General features: G+C 38.0%; 2 protein-coding genes across 2 annotated transcripts in view; one reads left to right on the top strand and one right to left on the bottom strand.

The window, feature by feature from the left end:
* TRAPPC3L (trafficking protein particle complex 3 like) overlaps positions 1-20102 on the bottom strand; it is a 39253-nt gene that overhangs the window by 7562 nt on the left and 11589 nt on the right. The window lies entirely within an intron of this gene.
* Positions 1888-7511, top strand: CALHM5 (calcium homeostasis modulator family member 5). Its single transcript, XM_017497370.2, has 2 exons — positions 1888-2922; positions 6439-7511. Exons 1-2 carry the CDS (start codon positions 2383-2385, stop codon positions 6826-6828), a joined length of 930 nt encoding a protein of 309 aa, XP_017352859.1. The 5' UTR covers positions 1888-2382; the 3' UTR covers positions 6829-7511.

Here is a 20102-nt window from a genome sequence, read left to right as displayed (position 1 = left end):
ATCTCAAGCAAAAAAATAAATCTAGAGGCATCACATTACCTGATTTCAAACTATACTACAAAGGTATAGCTAGCAAAACAGATTTGTACAGGTATAAAAGTAGATACATAGACCATTGGAACAGAATAGAGAACCCAGAACCAACTGATCTTTGACAAAGCATACAAAAACATAAATTAAAGAAAGGATACTCTATCCATAAAAAGGTGCTTGAAAAATGAGATAGCCACATGTAGAAGAATGAAACTGGAGAATGAGATAGCCACATGTAGAAGAATGAAACTGGTACCTGTCACTTACCATACGCAAAAATCAACTCAAGATGGATCAAAGACTTACGTGAAACCATAAAATTTCTAGAATAAAACTTAATAAAAACTCTTCTGGATATTGGCTTAGGCAAAGAATTTATGACTAAGACCCAAAAAGCAAATGCAACAAAACCAAGAATAAATAAATGGGACCTAATTAAACTAAAAAGCTTCTGTACAGCAAAAGAAATAAACATCAGAGTAAACGGGCAACCCTCAAAAGGAGAGAAAATATTTGTAAACTATGCATCTGACTAAGGACTAATACCCATTATCTACAAGGAACTCAAACAAATCAGCAAGAAAACTACAAATAATCCCATCAAAAAGTGGGCAAATGACATCAAGACACTTCTCAAAAGAAGATGACCAACAAACATACAAATGACCAACAAACATAAAAAAAAATGCTCAACGTCACTAATCATCAGGGAAATGTAACCTAAAACCACCAGATATCATTTTACCTCAGCCATAATGACTGTTACTAAAAAGGCAAAAAACAATAGATGTTGGTGTGAATTTGGTGAAAAGAGAATGCTTGTAGAATTCTGGTAGGAATGTGAATTAGTACAACCTCCATAAAAAACAGTACAGAGATGTCTTTCTTTCCTTCTATTTATTTATTTATTTATTTATTTATTCATTCATTTATTTTTGAGACAGGGTCTTGCACTGTCACCCAGACTGGAATGGAGTTGCCTGATTTGGCTCACCACAACCTCAGCCTCCTGGACTCAAGTGATCTCCCATCTCTGCCTCCCAAATAGCTGGGCCTACAGGTGCATGCCACCAAGCCTGGTTAATTTTTTTTTTTTTTTTTGGTATTTTTTTTTATAGAGACGGAGATTCGCCATGTTGCCCAGGTTGGTATTGAGCTCCTGGGCTCAAGCAATCCACCTGCCTCGGCCTCCCAAAATGCTAGGATTACAGGTATGAACCACCACACCTGGCCATGGAGATTTCTTTAAGAACTAAAAGTAAATCTACTATTCATTCCAGCAATCCCACTACCGGGTATCTACCCAGAGGAAAAGAATTCATTATATATATATATATATATATATTTTTTAAACCTGCACATGTATATCTATTACAAAACAATTCACAATTGCACAGATATGAAACTAATCTAAGTACCCATCAACTGATAAACAAAGAAAATGTGGTGTATATACACCATGGAATACTACTCAGACACAAAAAGATAATGAAATAATGTCTTTTGCAGCAAGCTGATGGAGCTGGAGGCCAATATTCCAAGTGAAGTAACTCAGGAATGAAAAACCAAAAACCGTAGTTCTCACTTATAAGTAGGAGGCAAGCTATGTGTATATAAAGGCATATGGAGTGGTATAATGGATTTTGGAGACTCAGAAAGAGGGAGAGTGGGAGGGGAGTGAGAGATAAAAAAGTACATATTGGGTACACATATTGGGTGACAGGTGTACTAAAATCTCAGAATTCACCACTATATACATGTGTGTGTGTGTGTGTGTGTAATTCATTCACGTAACCAAAACCCACTTGTACCCCAAAAGTCATATATATATATATACATATATATAATGTGTATATATATGAAAACAGAAAGCAAATCTCTGTCTTCTAAATCTTAAGTCATAGCAAGAGAAACATTTCATCATAAAATTCTAGGTTTGGAAATTTGATTTGTCTCCTGATCAACTGGCTGAAACATCTTTCTGTTAATGTTGATTCCTTACACTGGAAAATTCCTAGACTATTATTTTGTATGAGTGAGAATTTCTTTTCTCGTTTTCAATCCAAACCACATAGAAAGAATGTAAAAATGGAGGCTGTGCACTTTGAATTTATTCTCAGCATTTAGGCTGCAGTATTACAGCCCAATATTCACCAGTAGGAGGCATTATCTAAACATGTTGAGAAATTTTCATTCCTAGGGAATGACATTGTTTCCTTATCTGGCTGAATTCAGTCTGAGAAGAAGGACTGTTGTTTCTAATGAAGAAAGAGCTCCACCCTCGGGCACTGCCACAGCTGCTCTGCCAATAACAAAGGCATAGCATTTTCCCTCTTGTGCATCTCCAACATGGATGCTTTTCAGGGCATTTTAAAATTCTTCCTTAATCAGAAAACTGTTATCGGCTATAGCTTCATGGCTCTGCTGACTGTGGGAAGTGAGCGTCTCTTTTCTGTCGTGGCTTTTAAGTGCCCCTGCAGCACTGAGAATATGGCCTATGGGCTGGTTTTCCTCTTTGCTCCTGCCTGGGTGTTACTGATCCTGGGATTCTTTCTGAACAACAGGTCGTGGAGACTCTTCACAGGCTGCTGTGTGAATCCCAGGAAAATCTTTCCCAGAGGCGACAGCTGCCGTTTCTTCTACGTCCTCGGCCAGATTGCCCTGAGCTCATTGGTGGCTCCAGTGATGTGGCTTTCTGTGGCTCTACTCAATGGAACTTTTTATGTATGTGCCATGAGTGGGACGAGAAGTTCAGGACTCCTGGAACTGATTTGCAAGGGTAAGCCCAAAGAGTGCCGGGAAGAACTTTATAAAGTATCTTGTGGCAAAACTAGCATGCTGCCTACCATCAGTGAAGAACTGAAACTGTCCCTTCAGGCTCAGTCTCAGGTAAGAAAAGACAAACTCGCCTTTTTCTCCCAGTGTGAGCTTGAAGTATTCTCTTTGTCCTCCTTTCAGCCAGGGCTGAGTCTGTATCCTGTCAGAATATTTTGAAACTAAATGGAAACTGAAACACGATGCAGCATTGACACTATCTCAGGAAAAGCTTTTTAAAGGCTGGATGGCTCAGTAAAGTTGCTGACTGGATTATCTTTTTTCCGGTTCCAAAAAGAAAATATCCTCTGGATTGCCCATATGTAAATACTTAAGTACTTTAAAACAGTCTCTCTGGGTTGACTTTGTAAATAAATAATACCTAACACTGAATCATAAATTGAGTGTTAATGGCAGAGCTGTAATTAGAAATTACTGCCTTCTATCAATTATTTATCTTCAAGTTAGTTTCTCAAACACACATATACATTATTCATCTATTAAAATGTAGCTGAACGAAATTAGTTAATACTTTTCAAAGTTGCATGTAATATAATTAGTGTAGAGATTCTCTTGAATACTGCTATCTCTGTGTATACATATTGTCAAGATTGGGAAGAATTTTCCATGTAAAGTAGAAATCAGCTATCTTTAAATAGCCTTCAGTGAAAATGTGACCACATTCTCTAGGGAGGTTATGTTTTATACTCTGTGCTATACAGCTAAAGGAGTTCTTAATTACTTCAGAAGCTCAAGATCGGGGCATTGTTCCATTTAACAGAAGGAAATTATATCTTTACCTAATTGATACGAGGAAGTAGCCTGTCATTCCTCCAGGCACATGAACACAAATCCAGATGTACAGCCTTAGGAAGGACGGGCTTCCCATTTATGAGTAGTAAGAATTGCATTTCCAAAAGCAAAACAAGCAGTAAGAGTTCATAAGCAGATCCACAAATTGTCAGAAATGCTATGTGTTTCAATATAAAGGGACTGAAATAGCACTATTTTACTTTTTCAACAGGCATTTGCCTTGGTAACAACACATGAAGGCAAAGTCTATTTTAAAAATCATACATTCCAAAGCTGGTTGGTGGTAAAGTCATACTCTTCATAAATTGTTAAGTCAAGAAATGCTCCAAAACAAAATCTTTTCTTTAATGCATAAAGCACATCTTAGATAAAACATGTCAGGCTCCCAAATGTCTTGTGTCTTTTATTGAAGAAGGGTATAAGTTACAACTCTTATGATAGAGTGATTGATTTATGGTTTATGTCCTCAGGCACCAGGCTCCATTTGACAGGGCAAGGCCCAAACACTTACCATTGTGTGAGCATCTCTTCTCTAAACACAGGCACAAGGAAACCATGCACATCATGTCATAGCTTAGGTTGAGCACACTGACCTGCTGATTTTTCATCAGAATGAGAAGGACCTGGGGCTGATTCCCGTGGGAAGATGCAAAAGAAATGTAAGCAAGAGGAGTTGTATCAATAGCAGGTGCTGACTATAGAGATTCAGACAGGCAGGAGGCAACATATAGTACAGACCAATAATAGTTGGGCATGTGGTTGGACGTGGAAAAGTACATTCATTCATGGGTGGGGCAGAAAAACAAACAAAAAATATCTAGCTGGATGACTCTCTATTCCCAAGGAAGGTAGAATGGAGTAGTGGAAAGAGCTCAGTCTTGGAACTGTCTGGCCTTAAGTTTGTATGTTGACGCTACCAATCACCAGCTATGTGACCTAGAACTGGTGGTTCGACCTCTCTGAATCCCAGTTTTCTCATAGTTGGTGGTAATATCATCTACTTTGGAGAGTTGTTGGAAGATTTAGAGATGACAGACATAAAGAGCCATAAAGCCTCTCGTACATAGTAGGTGTTCCAAGTCAATGAGGAAAACTGCCAGGGTTTGGGGGAGGACATATGCAAAATGGAACACAGTTGAGGACTGGTGTGGAAGCATCCACCATGCTCTAGTTTGACTCTGGGTACTGTGAATTGAGGGGAAGGATCGGTCAATGCAAAGGTCCTGTGAAAGGGGAAGGGGACCTAAAGCTGATGGAATAGTTTATAACTCCAGTGGAACTGGCTAAGATACTAAGATGAGATGGCCTATAGAAGTCTCAGCTGTGGAAAAAGAGGAAGACAGATGATGAAGGAAAGAGGAAGATTTAAGGTAGCCAACCACAAGCCATTCAAGGACTTTCACATGATGGTAGTTGTGCCTCACTCATTAATTATAAGTACAGGAAGATATTATGAGTTCAGTAATACATTTACATAACTGTATATGCATTTGAAGAATGGCAGCATGTAATATTAGCTAAAACTTAATGAATGCATGTGTGCAGCATCATTTCATGAGGTCCACCAAATTATGCTTCAAGGTGGGTAACCCCCATTTCACAAGTGAAGAAACTGAGATACAAAGAATATGCATAGTAAGGGGAAAGTTTAGATTTAAACCTGAGTAGAGCTGGCATTGGTGCAGAGGTTGAGACTCTTCATAAACAATTCATATCTGAGCCAGAGGTTGGGAACCACTAATTTAAAGCTTATTTGTGGTTTTGTTATGGCTTGAATGGGTTCATTTGTAGATTATTATTTCTATTTTCAAGTAGGCCCATCTGCTAAAGAATATTAAGACTTGGCCGGGCGTGGTGGCTCACGCCTGTAATCCAAGCACTTTGGAAGCCAAGGTGGGCGGATCACTTGAGGTCAGGAGTTCAAGACCAGCCTGACCAACATGGTGAAACCCCGTCTTTAAAATAAATAAATAAATAAATAGAAATTAAAATTAAAAAAAAATATTCAGACTCATTTAAGCTAAATGTCCAGAGACACTTTGAAAAAGTGTTAGTTTTCCAAATACAAAATTAATTCCAATTATGAAAACAGAATTAGAGGGGGAAAAGTTAGAAGATAATTTGAGCTATTTAAACTTTTGCTTTTACAATTTGGAAGAAAAAAAAAAACTGAACCATTTCATATGCAGGAAAGAATTTGTTTTTTCTAATTACCAAAAATCAAGACAAATAATTTTCAAGTTTTGAATGATCCTAATTTTTTCTCAGCCTTTAAATTGTTATAGCTTCAGCTTCCTGAATGTACCATCTGTCTCCCTTTTCCACGGGCAGTGAGTAATGACAGAAAAAAACTAGTCACTGGCCGTGTATATATATTTATCAGTGCCTAAAAACACCTGGCTGAGGAGCTGGTCAACTGACCACATTTACTTATGCACAGAATTTTTTCCTCTCACAGCTAATACTATTAGAGGTTGATTTATCTAAGTCTTACATAATCTATACCTTGTACTGTTTTCCATATGCCTGCCTTCTGGTTATTTCTTTGCACCAGCAATGCTGGGGAGGAGAATAGAGATTGGGTAAACCCTAACTTTATTTTGAGTCAACCTAACAAATTCAAAGAGTTTAAAGGGTTTAAAAATTAATATGAATCATTTCAGATGAGGTATGCCAAAGACTGTGGTAATAATTTAGCTATATACTTCTCAATAATACCACCCTAGCTCCCTAAGTGACTTGGCTTTTACATGTACTCAATATTTCTTTCTTCTTAAGATTCTAGGATGGTGCCTGATTTGTTCAGCATCTTTCTTCTCTCTGCTCACCACGTGTTATGCTCGCTGCCGATCTAAAGTTAGCTACCTTCAGCTGAGTTTTTGGAAGACATATGCGCAAAGGGAGAAGGAGCAGTTGGAAAATACGTTTCTGGACTATGCCAACAAGCTGAGTGAGAGGAACCTGAAATGCTTTTTTGAAAACAAGAGGCCAGATGCCTTTCCCATGCCTACGTTTGCTGCCTGGGAGGCTGCTTCAGAGCTGCATTCTTTCGACCAAAGCCGGCAGCACTATAGCACCCTCCACAGAGTGGTGGACAATGGTCTGGAACTTAACCCTGAAAATGATGAGACGACAATGATTCTTGTGGGTACTGCCCACAATATGTAGTTCATCCACCATCACTGACTCATGGTGTTGAGTGGTGTGCTCATTTCGGGATTCTCCTAATGTATCACCAGCAACCTCGATATCTTCTGTATTTTCTTACATTTAGAGTATCTTTATAAGACAGTAACACAAAGGAAACTGCTTTGAAGTTCTCAAGTGGAGTATCAGAATGTGCTCAAATTGATACTGAGGGGTCACAAAAGTGCTCTTGCATTGGTGGAGAGTGGGCTCAGTAGGCCCAAATGTTGGTCCAAGATCTAAGATTTTATCATTCAACAGACAGACTTATGTGAGAGGGCTCATCCGTCTCTGTAAATATTGGTTGCAGAATTTAGGGGCAGAGGCAATGGCTCGTGGATGAGCAAGTTACTCTTAACAAAATTGCCCTACACAGTGGCTTCTGCTGTGTGATCAGCAGGATAGAATTAATTCCCTCAGAATCTGAAGACCTCAGTCCTCAAAAATAATTAGTTGCAAGAATATGATGCCTAAAATTGAAAGTTTTACGCACATTTTCACTGTATACTGAAAATATGCCCCTGGAAGCAGGGCTGCGTCATGATTTTTGTGGGTTTTATATACTTTTGCCTTTGTGAACCACTTCCTACTTTCAAAATAGCAGTAATAAATATATAGATATATAACAAATATATATACAGAAATATATATTTATAACTGCATTGGGATTAGGGATGTGAGGGGTAGAGTTTTCAGAATGCAGGGAGACAAAATTCAGCAAAGAATTCTTATTCTTTTTTTTTTTTGGGACGGAGTTTCGCTCTTGTTACCCAGGCTGGAGTGCAATGGCGCGATCTCGGCTCACCGCAACCTCCGCCTCCTGGGTTCAGGCAATTCTCCTGCCTCAGTCTCCTGAGTAGCTGGGATTACAGGCACATGCCACCATGCCCAGCTGATTTTTTGTATTTTTAGTAGAGACGGGGTTTCACCATGTTGACCAGGATGGTCTCGATCTCTTGACCTCGTGATCCACCCGCCTCGGCCTCCCAAAGTGCTGGGATTACAGGCTTGAGCCACCGCGTTATTCTTAATCTTTCTTGACTTAAGCTTGCCTGCCCTTGAGTGTCAGTATCGCGAAGAAGCTTATTAGAAAAGCAGGATCTGACAGTATCTAAAACCTGTTGACTCGAGCCTGCAGTTTAACATGATCTTAGCTGATTCCTGTTCAAGTTAAATTTGATAACTCTAGTGTGGTGGTTCTCAAACTTTAGTCTATATAAAAATCATCTGGAGGGCTTATTAAAAGGTGGATTGCTGAACTCCACCTCCAGAGTGTCTGATTCAATAGGTCTGTGGTGAGGCAAGAGAATCTGCATTTTAACAAGCTTTTAGGTGATACTGATGCTGCTGATTTAAGGACTACATCTTGAGAATAACTGCTCTACAGCACAGAGCAGGGTATTCTGGGGAGGGGAGGCTGTAAGAAATTCAGAATCCTGGGTTGTACCCCAGATCTACTGAATCAGTCATCAACCTATCCAAGACTTTGGAGTGCCTTTCCATTCATTCAAGGATACCTTTGTCCTTTGGGAATATTTTAAAGTTTACTTCACATAAGTTTTACATGTTTCTTGTAAACTCTATTTGTAGGTGTTTTCTTTGTTCCTATTGCAAATGATTTCTTTTTCCCGCTGTATCTTTCTAAGTAATTGTTGTCTAAGTACGTGAAAAGCTATTGTCTTGTGCTTGTTAATTTTATCTCTCTACTAATTCTTTTATTGTTTATAGGGCTTTTTAGAATTTGAAAGTAAACATTTTGCAACCCCTAATGACATAATGGATCTAGACAATAAATAATGAATTCTAAACTATTAGGTGAAAGCTGGATGGGGTCAGGCCTTTTGCAATTTGAAGCCACTCATCTATATTAGCATCACTAAAAATCACAACCAGATATTATGTGCCTTATGAGGCAAGGCAAGAATAAGTACATAGTACCACCTGTGAAATATTGTTTCCTAAAAAGCGAAACCTAATACTTGTTTACAAGTATTGAGACATTACATTGCTAGTTTATAGGAAATGTGAGCAACAGAAACAAGGCAATAAGCACCACAAGAAGACAAGCAGATACATCTAGATACAGAACATTCCAGTTTACATATGACTCAGTTTCCCCACAGATTAACAATATTAATAAAAGGAGAATAAAGGAGATATAAGAGACTTAATAACCAGAGATGATATATAGACCTTATTTGTATCCTGTTTCAAACAACCAACTGTAACAAGATACCTTTGAGATATTTAGGGAAATATGAATGAATATTAGATGACTTTTAGAGAATTATTAATTTTGCTATGCATGATAATGGCATGCTGGTTTATGTTTTTTAAAAAAATTCTTCAGTTAGAGATGCATATTTTAATATTTGTGTGTGAACTGTCATGTCTAGAAGTTTCTCTAAAATATTCTAGGAAAGACTGGGTGCAGTAGCTCACACCTGTAATCCCAGCACTGTAGAAGGCCGAAGAGAGTGGATCACCTGAGGTCGAGAGTTCGAGACCAGCATGGCCAGCATGGTGAAACCCTATCTCTACTAAAAATACAAAAAAAAAAAAAAAGAAATTAGCTGGGCATGGTGACAGGTGCCTGTAATCCCAGCTGCTCAGGAAGCTGAGGCAGGAGAATCGCTTGAACCTGGGTGGCAGAGGTTGCAGTGAGCCAAGATTGTGCCATTGCACCCCAGTCTGGGCAACAAGAGTAAGATTCTATCTCCAAACAAACAAACAAACAAACACTCTAGAAAATAATCAAAGTTTAGGGAGAAAGCTGAAAGACAAAACAAGAATGGCAAAATATGGAAACTTTTGAAGCTGGATAGTAGGTACATGGAATTCATTACATTATTCACTTTACATTTGTATATGTTTGAAAAATTTCATAAGGTACACAACAAAATAATTCATATGCTAACCTCAGTTATTTTGCTGAAGTTTTGTCAATCACCTCCTGCTTGGCTGGAGTTTACCTTCTAGTACCATTCTCAGCAAGGGCTCGCAGGAATGTCATTCCCTGAATTCTTAATATTTAGCCTGTTGGTCTGTTCTGTATTTGAAGGACAGCTTGGCTGGTTCATACTTTGTCTATGTGAGTGTATTGTAAGCATTATTTCATTGTCTTTTGTCATTGAATATTGCTGAGAAGCCACAGCCTGATGTCTGATGCTATCTTTATTTTTTTCTTTATTACGAACATGATGTTTTATCCTATATTTTCATTGGTTTCTTTATCTTTCACATCCAAAAATGTTAAATAGGCTTTCAGGTACATCTTTTTGGGTCAATTTTCTGCTAAAAATTATACCCTTTCATTGTGGGAATCATTTTGTTTTATTTCAATGAAAGAGTTGGAAATTTTTCAACTTATTTTCCTTTCTGTTCTATATGATTTTCAATAAACTATATTATTTTGAATTCAAAACTAAACTGCTATGTTCCTATTGGAATTTAATTTAATTTAAAAAAACTAAGTTAACTTGAAGTTTTGGCTCTTGTTTCACCTAAGTTTCACAAGCATACTGGGAGGGAGGTATTACCTTTTCTGTTTGTGTAAATAATGCTAGAGTCCAAAAAGGCTAAGGTGGTTAAGCTACTGTTACATTATAGAACATCATTTTAGATCTACACTTGTCTAATTCTGATTTCCATCACACAAATTCTACCTGATTTTAGTACATTCTTGAGTGTTCATATAACCTTTCAATATATGTTCCCTTATTTGTAAAATGAGGATGTTGAATTAGTATATCTCAAAGTCTCTTTCAACTCTGTTTTCCCAAATCTTAGAGCCAGTAGCGTAGGAATTCCCAGTCAATTGGATTCTTAGTGTCCTCTTGCAAATTGAGGTCTATCTCCAAGTTTCCTGGCCTCTGTCTGGGCTCCTGGACCATTTCCCATCCTGAACAGCTTTTTCACCTTGGGTTTCTAAATATTTAGTATAGTTATGCTCAAACTGTGCTCCTACTGTATCAAATAAGTAAACTTTCCATTTTTTTTTTTAATTTCCTTAGATAAATATGACAATGGATATATAAGAAATTTTTAGCAGTGGGAAGTTTATAAAAGATTTCAAATGGTCTCCAAACTTTAAATTTTATAGATTTTAGAGTCCACCTTTCTTTCTGGCCGGCTACCTTTTGATAGTTTCAGGTTTCCTGAACCTACAGCCACACCAATGCCAAGAGAAATCTTTACAAGTTTTAAATTACAATTAAAGCTGAGATTAAAATGAATGAATTTCTTTACCTAATTACATTCACTAGGTCATTTCAAGAAATAGGAATAAGTCAGCAAAATAAGAACTTGTGATACTGAGTAACTTTGCTTAAGAACAGTACCATAAGATATATGCATTCTTTGGCAATTTATAACCTATAAAATGGTGACTAGTTGCATTGTAAAAACATTCTGTGTGCCTATATTTTATCATAGAGATGTGCTTCTGCAATTATAATAATTGCTGATGGTTTCAACAGAACACAATTATTTCTCCCAGGAGTTTGTTGGTATTTGCGTCCTGGAGGAAACATGAGAGATAGTAATCAGTGTTTTAGAAAGAGTTACTTCCTTAAATGGTTGGCTAACTATGAGTGAGTTTCATGACCCTATGGATGAAGACAAGCAATTAAACAAATATATACTTAAAAGCTGCTGTTTGATAAATTTCCATCTTCTTTGGAGCAATGGCCTCAAAAACACGGTTTCCTTCTCTACCTCTTTCCCTACAGACAAGTTTGTTGTCCTCACTAAAGGTGGGGTGGACTTCGTTTCAATCAAAACTGTTCCACTTTTATCATATCTCTCCAGTGTTTCCCACTTTTTTTCCCAAATGAATTTTTATTTTATTTGAAGCTTGTAAAAGAGGTAAAATGAGAGGTAACTAAGGAAAAAATTTGGATGGAGGGCCTGGAGGAAGGGCAGCCCTAACCTGCACTCTCACTTCTACAGGAATCACCCTAGAGCTGCATAAAACACAGTTAGAAAACTCTTGTTCTAAACAGTAGATGCCCATTAGGATTGCTGGGAGAGCATTTAAAAAGTTCTAATGCCTGTGCCTTATTCCCAGAGACCACAATTTAAGGGGTCAAAAGTAAATTCTGAACGTCAGGATTATTTGGAAAGCTCAGGTGATGCTACGCAGGAGCTAGAATTGATAACCCTTGTCCTGGAGTATCACTGAGAGGTCAGGGCAAGTCTGAACCAAATCTTTCTTCTGACACAAACTACAAATCATACCAGGCAGGGATGACCTGGAATTTGGTGTTCCTGATGTGTCTTTGAATCCTTAGGCCTATACAGATCTTGTTTTAGGGTTTTGTTTCCCAGGGTATTTACTCCATGGTTTTCATTTTGTAATAAAGAGTTTTACTGTAAATAGTCAGATTAATAAAATGTTCCCAAAGCTATTGCTATTTTCAATTCACTTACAGCAGCAGTCACAATATTGTTCTGACCTTCTTACTGTTTCTTAAAGGCAGGAGAAGAAATTCCCATGTGAAGGATATCCTCCCTATACTAGAAAGAAAGCAAGATTCTTATCATCAAGGAGGGGCAATTGAGGCTGAAAGAATTTTGTATAGATTTTATTAAAATAATTCTTGCCTTCTTGCCTCCCCAAAAAATTTAGTTGCTTTTTTCAAATTACTATTCTTTGTCCAATTCAGTAGGTAAGTGTTCAACTCCTTGGGTCTCCATTTCTTTATTAAAGACTCCCATGCTAGTATTAAGTAAATGTGTATGCTTTTTTCCTGTTGATCTATATTATGTCAATTTAATTCTCAGGCCAATGTTTTAAAAGAATGCTAGGAGGATAGAGGTGAAGTGTTGCCTTCCCTACAGTTTCATGAGTCAGTTTCACATGAGCTTTATCCAAATAAGTTCAACAGCAGTAATAAAACCAATACTCTTCAATGCAAAGTCAGGGCAGCCTAGATATTCACATGCTGGGATACCTGGAAGATTCAAAACTTCTCCCCAAGAAGGGAGAAATTAGGACAAATACCTAACGCATGCAGGGCTTAAAACATAGATGACAGGTTGGTAGGTGCAGCAAGCCACCATGGCACTTGTATACCTATGTAACAAACTTCTGTGTTCAGCACACGTATCCCAGAACATAAAGTAAAATTAAAAAAAAAAAAACTTCTCCCCTAAAGCATTTTTAGTAATAGAGCAAAAAAGACAAGATATCTAGACAGCCAGATTTCCTGTAAGTCCTAATTATAAACAAAAATGGAAGATGGACATTCATAAGGAAGGTGAGAGGCAGTGCTAAGTTATTTAGTGACTTGAAGAATTTACTAAGAATCAAGCCTTATGACATTCTTCTCTGTGACTAAAAAAAATAATATTAAGCAAATGCAGTCATAATAAAGATTTAAGGGTGACTCCCCTGAATGTACCTTGCCTTCGTGTTAGAACTCTGCCGTAAGCAGTGGATGTGACCCACTGAGTTTGATCTAATTAGTTTCAAAATCCACAGGGCTTGTGGCTATACATATATGCTTTTCCACAAAAGAAAATTTCCTACATTTTTCCTCTTTCACCCCTCCCAGAGGTACATAGCAGAATAGACCAAATGTGTGAGTGGTGACATAAGGCGGTTCTTGCCTACTCAGTGAGGAGAAACAAGCCTAAGTAGTTATGCTGATTTAAACAAGTTTCATATTTTTAATAATCTATCTGCCATATTTCTGGCCCAAATTTTAAGATGTCTTAAAATAATTTACAAATTGCTTTTGCTGTGAATATTCATCATTTTTTAAATATTGAGAATTTTATTACCACAAAGAATTTTTCTTTCCTTTTATTTCCACTCCCTTCTCTACTCAAAAACGCGACTAATAGGAAAATGGTCTGACATTCAGCTAACTGTGATGCCAGCCTTCTCTGGAATGTTGTGTTGTGCTGGGCTGTGACTTCCATGGAATTCAGTTCCTGCTTACCAAGGGCTCCCACTTATTTTATTTTAATATAGTATGTTGAAAAGAGTAGAAAAAAGAAAAGCAATTCAATAGGCTCTTACAACTAAGTTTTGAGTCAGCTTTTGAAAAACAGTAAGAGCAAAGAAAGCTTTTATATTTAGGCTTATCTGATGAGCTTCCTTTTGTTGTAGTTGTTGTTGTTGATGAGGGATTAAAGGGATCAGTAATCCTAGGAAAATGTTGAGAATGTGGCATATATGGTGCTTTAACCCTTGGGTCCTCCCCTGACTACACTGTGCTGAGAACTGCTCTCACCAGGTCTCCTGTTTCTACCTGGTGGGTTGTGAACCTACATTCTTCACATTTGTCCAGACTCTTCAGGTTAATAACCGAGCCTCTCTCTTGGCTTTGCTGTACCCCTTCAGCTCTTGCATGGTAATGAATGACTGCAACTCCAGGTTTAAAAGCCTGATGCTCCTTACCTATACAGATTCCTTCCTTGGATCTCCTCCCACTGCAGCATGGGAGCGCTCTCTCTCTCTCTGTCTCTCTCTCTCTCTATTTTTCTCTTTCTCTCTGCCTAATAAATCGCTCTCGGCTAAACTCTTTGGGTCCACAGTATTCATTTGAACGGTGAGCTCACTGCGCCTCTGGGGCCCCTTTCCTCATTCTTTGGGTTAGAGAGGCCAAGAACCTCAGAATCTGAATGGGGAGAAAGTTGAGTACGCAGCCCAGCCCCAGTTACATCTTGGTTGCAAATCTCACTAGACCCTGGGGATTTTGTTCCATTCCAATACCTGGGTTTTCTACTTCAATCTTTTGGCTGGGGTGGGAGGCAAGTACAATAACAGCTAATTTCACAAATATATACTTACGTGTTATTCTAGGATAAGACAGTGGCCAGATATCCAAAAATTTTAGAAACTTTGTAACTAACCGTGTCACAACACAGTTGTTGGCTGTCTGATGGAAGTGAAATAAGGGGTAGCCACCATGCACCCTCCTGTCCCCACCTATACTGTTAGGGATCTCCTGGCAGGCTGCTTTTGGTAAAGCACTCTGCTGCTGAAGGTGAAGCAGATTGGAGCTCAGTGGAAGTTGTCCAACATTCATATCTGTCTTCCACATCTATGTGGCAAGCACAGAACCCCCTCTCTATGTAATGTAATGCAGAAGTTACATGTCATCTGGTAAGGATGACAGGTAGGCAGTTGCAATTATGTGCCTTCAGCCCTCATGAAGTGAAAGCAGCATCAATGAGTCACTTTTTGAAAGGACCATCAGGACTATCAGCAAAAATCAGTCTCCACAATATCAGTGAGAGATTTTAACCAAGTGAAGGGCAGAGATTGCATGAAAGTAAACAGGTTCTGGGTCTTCTAGTTTACGCCCTCCAAGGTGCATTTCTGAACCTATACCTTAAAGTAAGTTGTTGTGTGTCAGAGAAGGAGTGTGTGTGGAAGGGGGTCAAGGAATGGAAAGCAACTCTAAAACTGAAGTTTAAATATTAATCCTAGTAAAAGAAAGAACATTCAGAGGACAGGAAAAAAAAATGCCTCCTCCCCATTTTGTGCACAGCATTATGATGGCAGCAACATTGAAGTCTTGTGCATTGTACTGGGTGCATTACATCTAGACTTAGACCCAGAATTGTGAAATATGGTGACTTTTAGAGAAGTATTTGTTTTTAAGAGGCATGTTACTTAGAAAATGAAAAAAGCCAAATACAGTCAGAAAAAAAAAGAAAGCAAAGTAAGTAAAATACAGAAGCATAAGGAACAACCCCCCCTTCCTTTTTTGTTTACGAAAAAGGAAAAAGCAGCCTAAGATATACTGCTGTCTCTTACTTGAATGTCCTGGTTTAAGTTCATTTTATCTGGGCACGTTTCCTATTCATGTTAAGAATTAGATCATCTTTGGTAACATTCTTTGAAAAAAAAAAAATACATAGAATGTCAAGAGAAAGGAATGAAAAAGACTTAGAAAAAAGAGTAACAAAAGAAAAGTCCCACAGGATTAGGCGACCAGAGCAAGCCTTTGTAACTGGTTCCTTTATAAGACGTTAAAAGGGAAACCTAATTGTAGCACATCATTTTTCTTAGGAGAATTTCGTTATCTTTCTTCTACCAAAGTGTCCCTCTGAGCTCACTGTTCTGAGTAATGTCTGCCCCACTCTAACTAATGGTCTAAAATATTTACTTTGCGTTAACAATGTGGTTTCACTTGACTGCTTCCAAGTAGGGAGGCATTTTGATTTTGAAGTGTTTGTTTTCTTTATTGTTATCTGCAAATGTATAACAAAGCCAGTTTTTTCTACTTCAATACCTTACAGTTAGCATACTAAATTGAGCCTGCAACACTGGTTATTTGCCCCAACTTGTAGCACTGAAACAAAGAAAAACAAACACCAGCATCAGTAAGATGAATAATGTGAGAGAAGTTTCATAAAGTGAGACTGATATATATTACTGTTACTAATTTCCTAGACAAGAAGAGCAAGATGTTTGTCAATTACTTTGCCCTGTTTTTCATACTCAGATTTTCTTCCTGAGGGGCTCCCTGTGATTGCCATGTTGTATCGAATTATTCTGCCATTCTGGCGACTGTTAATGGATTAGGGTGGGCATCTTGAGCCTGGACAGTCAATTCATAGTTTGGCTAGGGCCCTGGAAGTGACCTAGCATGAAACTCTACCTAGTACAGGGCTAGTGATTGGCTGGACAGGTTAAAGACTCTCTTTTTGGGACTTTAAATATGGGACACATAGAGAAAGTCACAGTTTGGGTGATTGAGCCGAATGCAAATAACACCCAGAGAAAAGAGACTAAGCAGAAGCCTTGAGGCAGCAAAAACTGTGAGGCATCAGAAGCATTTAGGTGGAGAGAAGAAAAAGAAGAATAGAAAGATATTAGTAGGTTATTATATGAGCAGAACAAGCAGAGAAGCACTGAGTCACCAAAATGGCACAGGACTGAAGTAGAGAACCACAAAGGCTTTCTGCTGAGGGTTCAAGATAGATTGAAATTGGAACGATTTTCCAATTTCTGTTCTTTCATGGGGTCTGATTATTGTGTCCCAGAATATCTCTACAATAAACCCTAAAGCTCTGACATAAATCAAATGCTGGTAACCTAAAGGAGTCTACCTAACACCATTTGGCTCCATGATGAATTTTAGGCTAATTTTCAATCATTTTCCATAATAATATGTAGTACACTATGTAGTGATTTGATTACATACTTAATATTTGCATTTGAAATCACAATTGATCTCAGAGTAGCAGAATGAATATCCCTCTTTTGAAACCTTCTACACTCATATAAATAGATAGTGGGAAAAAGTAAATGTTTCAATAAAATTATCAAGCTGAGTTTACTGTCGTTATTTAATAAGAATCAGTTATTTTCCTGTTCAGGATCCTATTCCAGTTTAAATCTTGGTATTGTGGATTTGTTATTGTGAACAGCCAGGTACTTTTAGAGCACTGGATTTTCAGTGTAATGAATATTGCTTGAAGTAAGAGGGTTTCTACTGCATATTGTGTTAGGATTGAGCAGTTGGAGTAGGAGTCTAATTTAGCGACCAGGGTGGACCACTGCCCTCTTCTGGACAGACTACAAGGAGAAACAAGGTGTAGATGTGTGAAAAGTTCTTCAAATATTTTCTAAGTTCACTTCAACGATATTAAAGAAATCTCAACAGGTGTGAGTTTACTATGGCATGATGAACCAAACCCCAAGAATGCTATAAATGACCCCTCCTTTGGAAAAGCTTACAGATCTGATGGGGAAATGAAATTGTAAATGAAAGCTAACTTCACTGGCTAATACAATAAAGAATCAAATTAAACAAAATTTACTAGTATTATCACAACTTCGGGAAACTAAATTACTTTCACTTTTTTGTGAAACGCTTTTACTCTCTTTAGATGGAGACTGAAACCATATGCAAAATAAGCTGGTCAACAGCAAATAGAAGATCAACAGGCACAAAACATGATAAAATTGAACTTCACAAACTGATTAAAACATTAAACTGAAATGCAGACTTATGCTGCTCTGCTTTCATAATAAAGATAGCTTAAGTAAGGTTAACAATGGGTTCCTTTACCTCTGCAAGGTTGCTCTGTCGCTTTTGCTTTCTTCTCTTAACACTACAACAATTGCCTCATGCAATGCTAACTATCACCCTTTGGCACAGAAAGACCTAATGAAATTTTCAGAAAGTGAACCTGGTTAATTTAAAGCCTGTGAGACCCACTGGCAGGCTTTAAGTCTAAGCCCTCAGCTCCCGCTACATCTTTCACTGGGTGGTAGCTTTAGGGCCAGTCTGCCATTGGTCCTTGCATTTCACCTCCTGGGGCTTCCAGGGAAGAAAGTACAAATTATTGGCAGGTGATACTCTGGAGTTCTTGGCCATAGTGTTATTTAACCGCACTTCTAACAGTAATCAAATAGAGAGAGTATATTTATAGTCATCGGAGGGATTGAAAAAGGGAACATAGATTTGGTTGTAGAAGTTGAAGAAATTTGTAGGAAAAAGAGGTACTGGTTGTATTTAATACATTTCACAGTATTTAACAAAAAGTCTTTATTTTAGAAGAAAAGTTTGCACACTGAAAATTGTGCTCTTCAGTCTATTTTGCGTCTTCAGTTGCAGGAAGTTGACACCACTCCAGCAAGAAAAGAATGTGGCTTCCCTTGCTACCTCTTCCTTCCACCAGACAGAGTTGCCACTAGGCGGCCAGAATCATTCCAGCATGGGAGAGCAGGTGGGACAGGGTCAAACATGAGGCCACCAACATTTAAAATGGCCATAGAAATGTAAGTAACAATCAGAATGGCTCATGTCTTCTGTGCTGGTTGTCAGATTATTGCCTTTCAGCTTCAAACTTACTGTTCACTGCCCTGGTGTAATGCTGGAGCTCTGTCATGCAGATATTTCTCCTATGCCAGAAGAAGGTGCTGTAGGCACACTGCAGGAAGAAGGGGCTTTTCTTCTGTCTCTAGCGTGCCTTTTGTTGGCTTGCTCCTGCTGTGAACTGTGACCGGCAGGGCATGGAATACCCAGTGGCCTTTCCTTACTAACTTGCTACTTCCAGCTTATGGTTTTCTTGCTGTCCCCATCAGCCCATTTACACTCCAGTGAAAGTTTCCTGATTGCAAGGTTTAGCCCATTGTTCCCTGCCTGCAGTCTGAGCCTAGAAACACAATGGCCTTTTCCACGATCCATGATCTGCAATTATATCTTCTGCAATGAGATTTGAACCCCAGCCTTAAATGGTGGAACTGTGTCTAAAAAGAATTCCTCTTTTGGGTACTCATTCTTAGCCCTAAATTCTGTAGTGTGTTTTTCCCCTCTTTCTTAGTAGCTAATCCTCTATAAATAGCTAATAAAATTTTATATTTAACCTTCCACTTTGAAAATAGAATGGTTGTATGATTTCTATCTTCTGACCAAATCCTCTCTGACTCGCCTTCCAAGCTGTGGGACTCCCCTCTGAAAATGTCTAATAAAATCAGATTTGGATATTCTTGTTGAAGTGTCAGATCAGTGACTCTGGGCACAAATCTGTATTCGAGCTTGAAAATCTATGGCCCTCGTGCTGTCCCCATTCTAAAGCAGCTAAGGAGTTTTGGCTTGAAATGTTTTCATTCCTCCTATAGATACAGTCATAGCAGTCTTGTGCATTCAGATCAGAAGCAGAAGAAAAAAATATGACTAGCATGATTTGCTGAAATTTTTCTGTGTACACTCAACTCTAATCTCAAATGTACCATTTTATTGAAATAAAAATGATTCATCCTCTGGGAAAAAAATTCCCTCTGCTATTTTGTTTCCTCTCTGGATTATGTGCCTAAATGTTTTTCCCTAGAGTTTATCTTGCAAAATTCACCACTTAGATTTACTTCCCTGCTTTAGGCATCCTCATTTATACTGCTTTCTATGAACATTTCTTTGATTTTATATTATGCATCCCCCAAAATCACTGCTTACATTATTTAATTAAGGTGAAATTTCAATTTATACTATAAAAAGAAAAGATCTCTTCTTTTGCTTTCCAGAATTTCCAACAAGTACATTATATTAGAAACCGATATTTTAACCTAAAGATCAGAGTTTCAAGTTTTATGTCTTTTTATGCTGTATTTTTTCTTTATTTAAAAATCTTCTCTTACTGTAACAATACAACAATGTGATGTTTACACTGAAAAATGATAAATTCCCCCATGTCCCTGAGAGTAATCATCATATTGACATAGATCTGACAGCAAAAACTTTCTCAACTTTGACAAACATAATTTGCGCAAGGGCAAGCAGTTATAAACA

Source organism: Cebus imitator, unplaced genomic scaffold (genome assembly GCF_001604975.1).
Source record: "Cebus imitator isolate Cc_AM_T3 unplaced genomic scaffold, Cebus_imitator-1.0 Scaffold11, whole genome shotgun sequence".
Lineage (NCBI taxonomy): Eukaryota > Metazoa > Chordata > Mammalia > Primates > Cebidae > Cebus > Cebus imitator.
The sequence above is the reverse complement of the archived record's forward strand: the minus strand, read 5'-3'. Positions and strand labels throughout refer to the sequence as shown.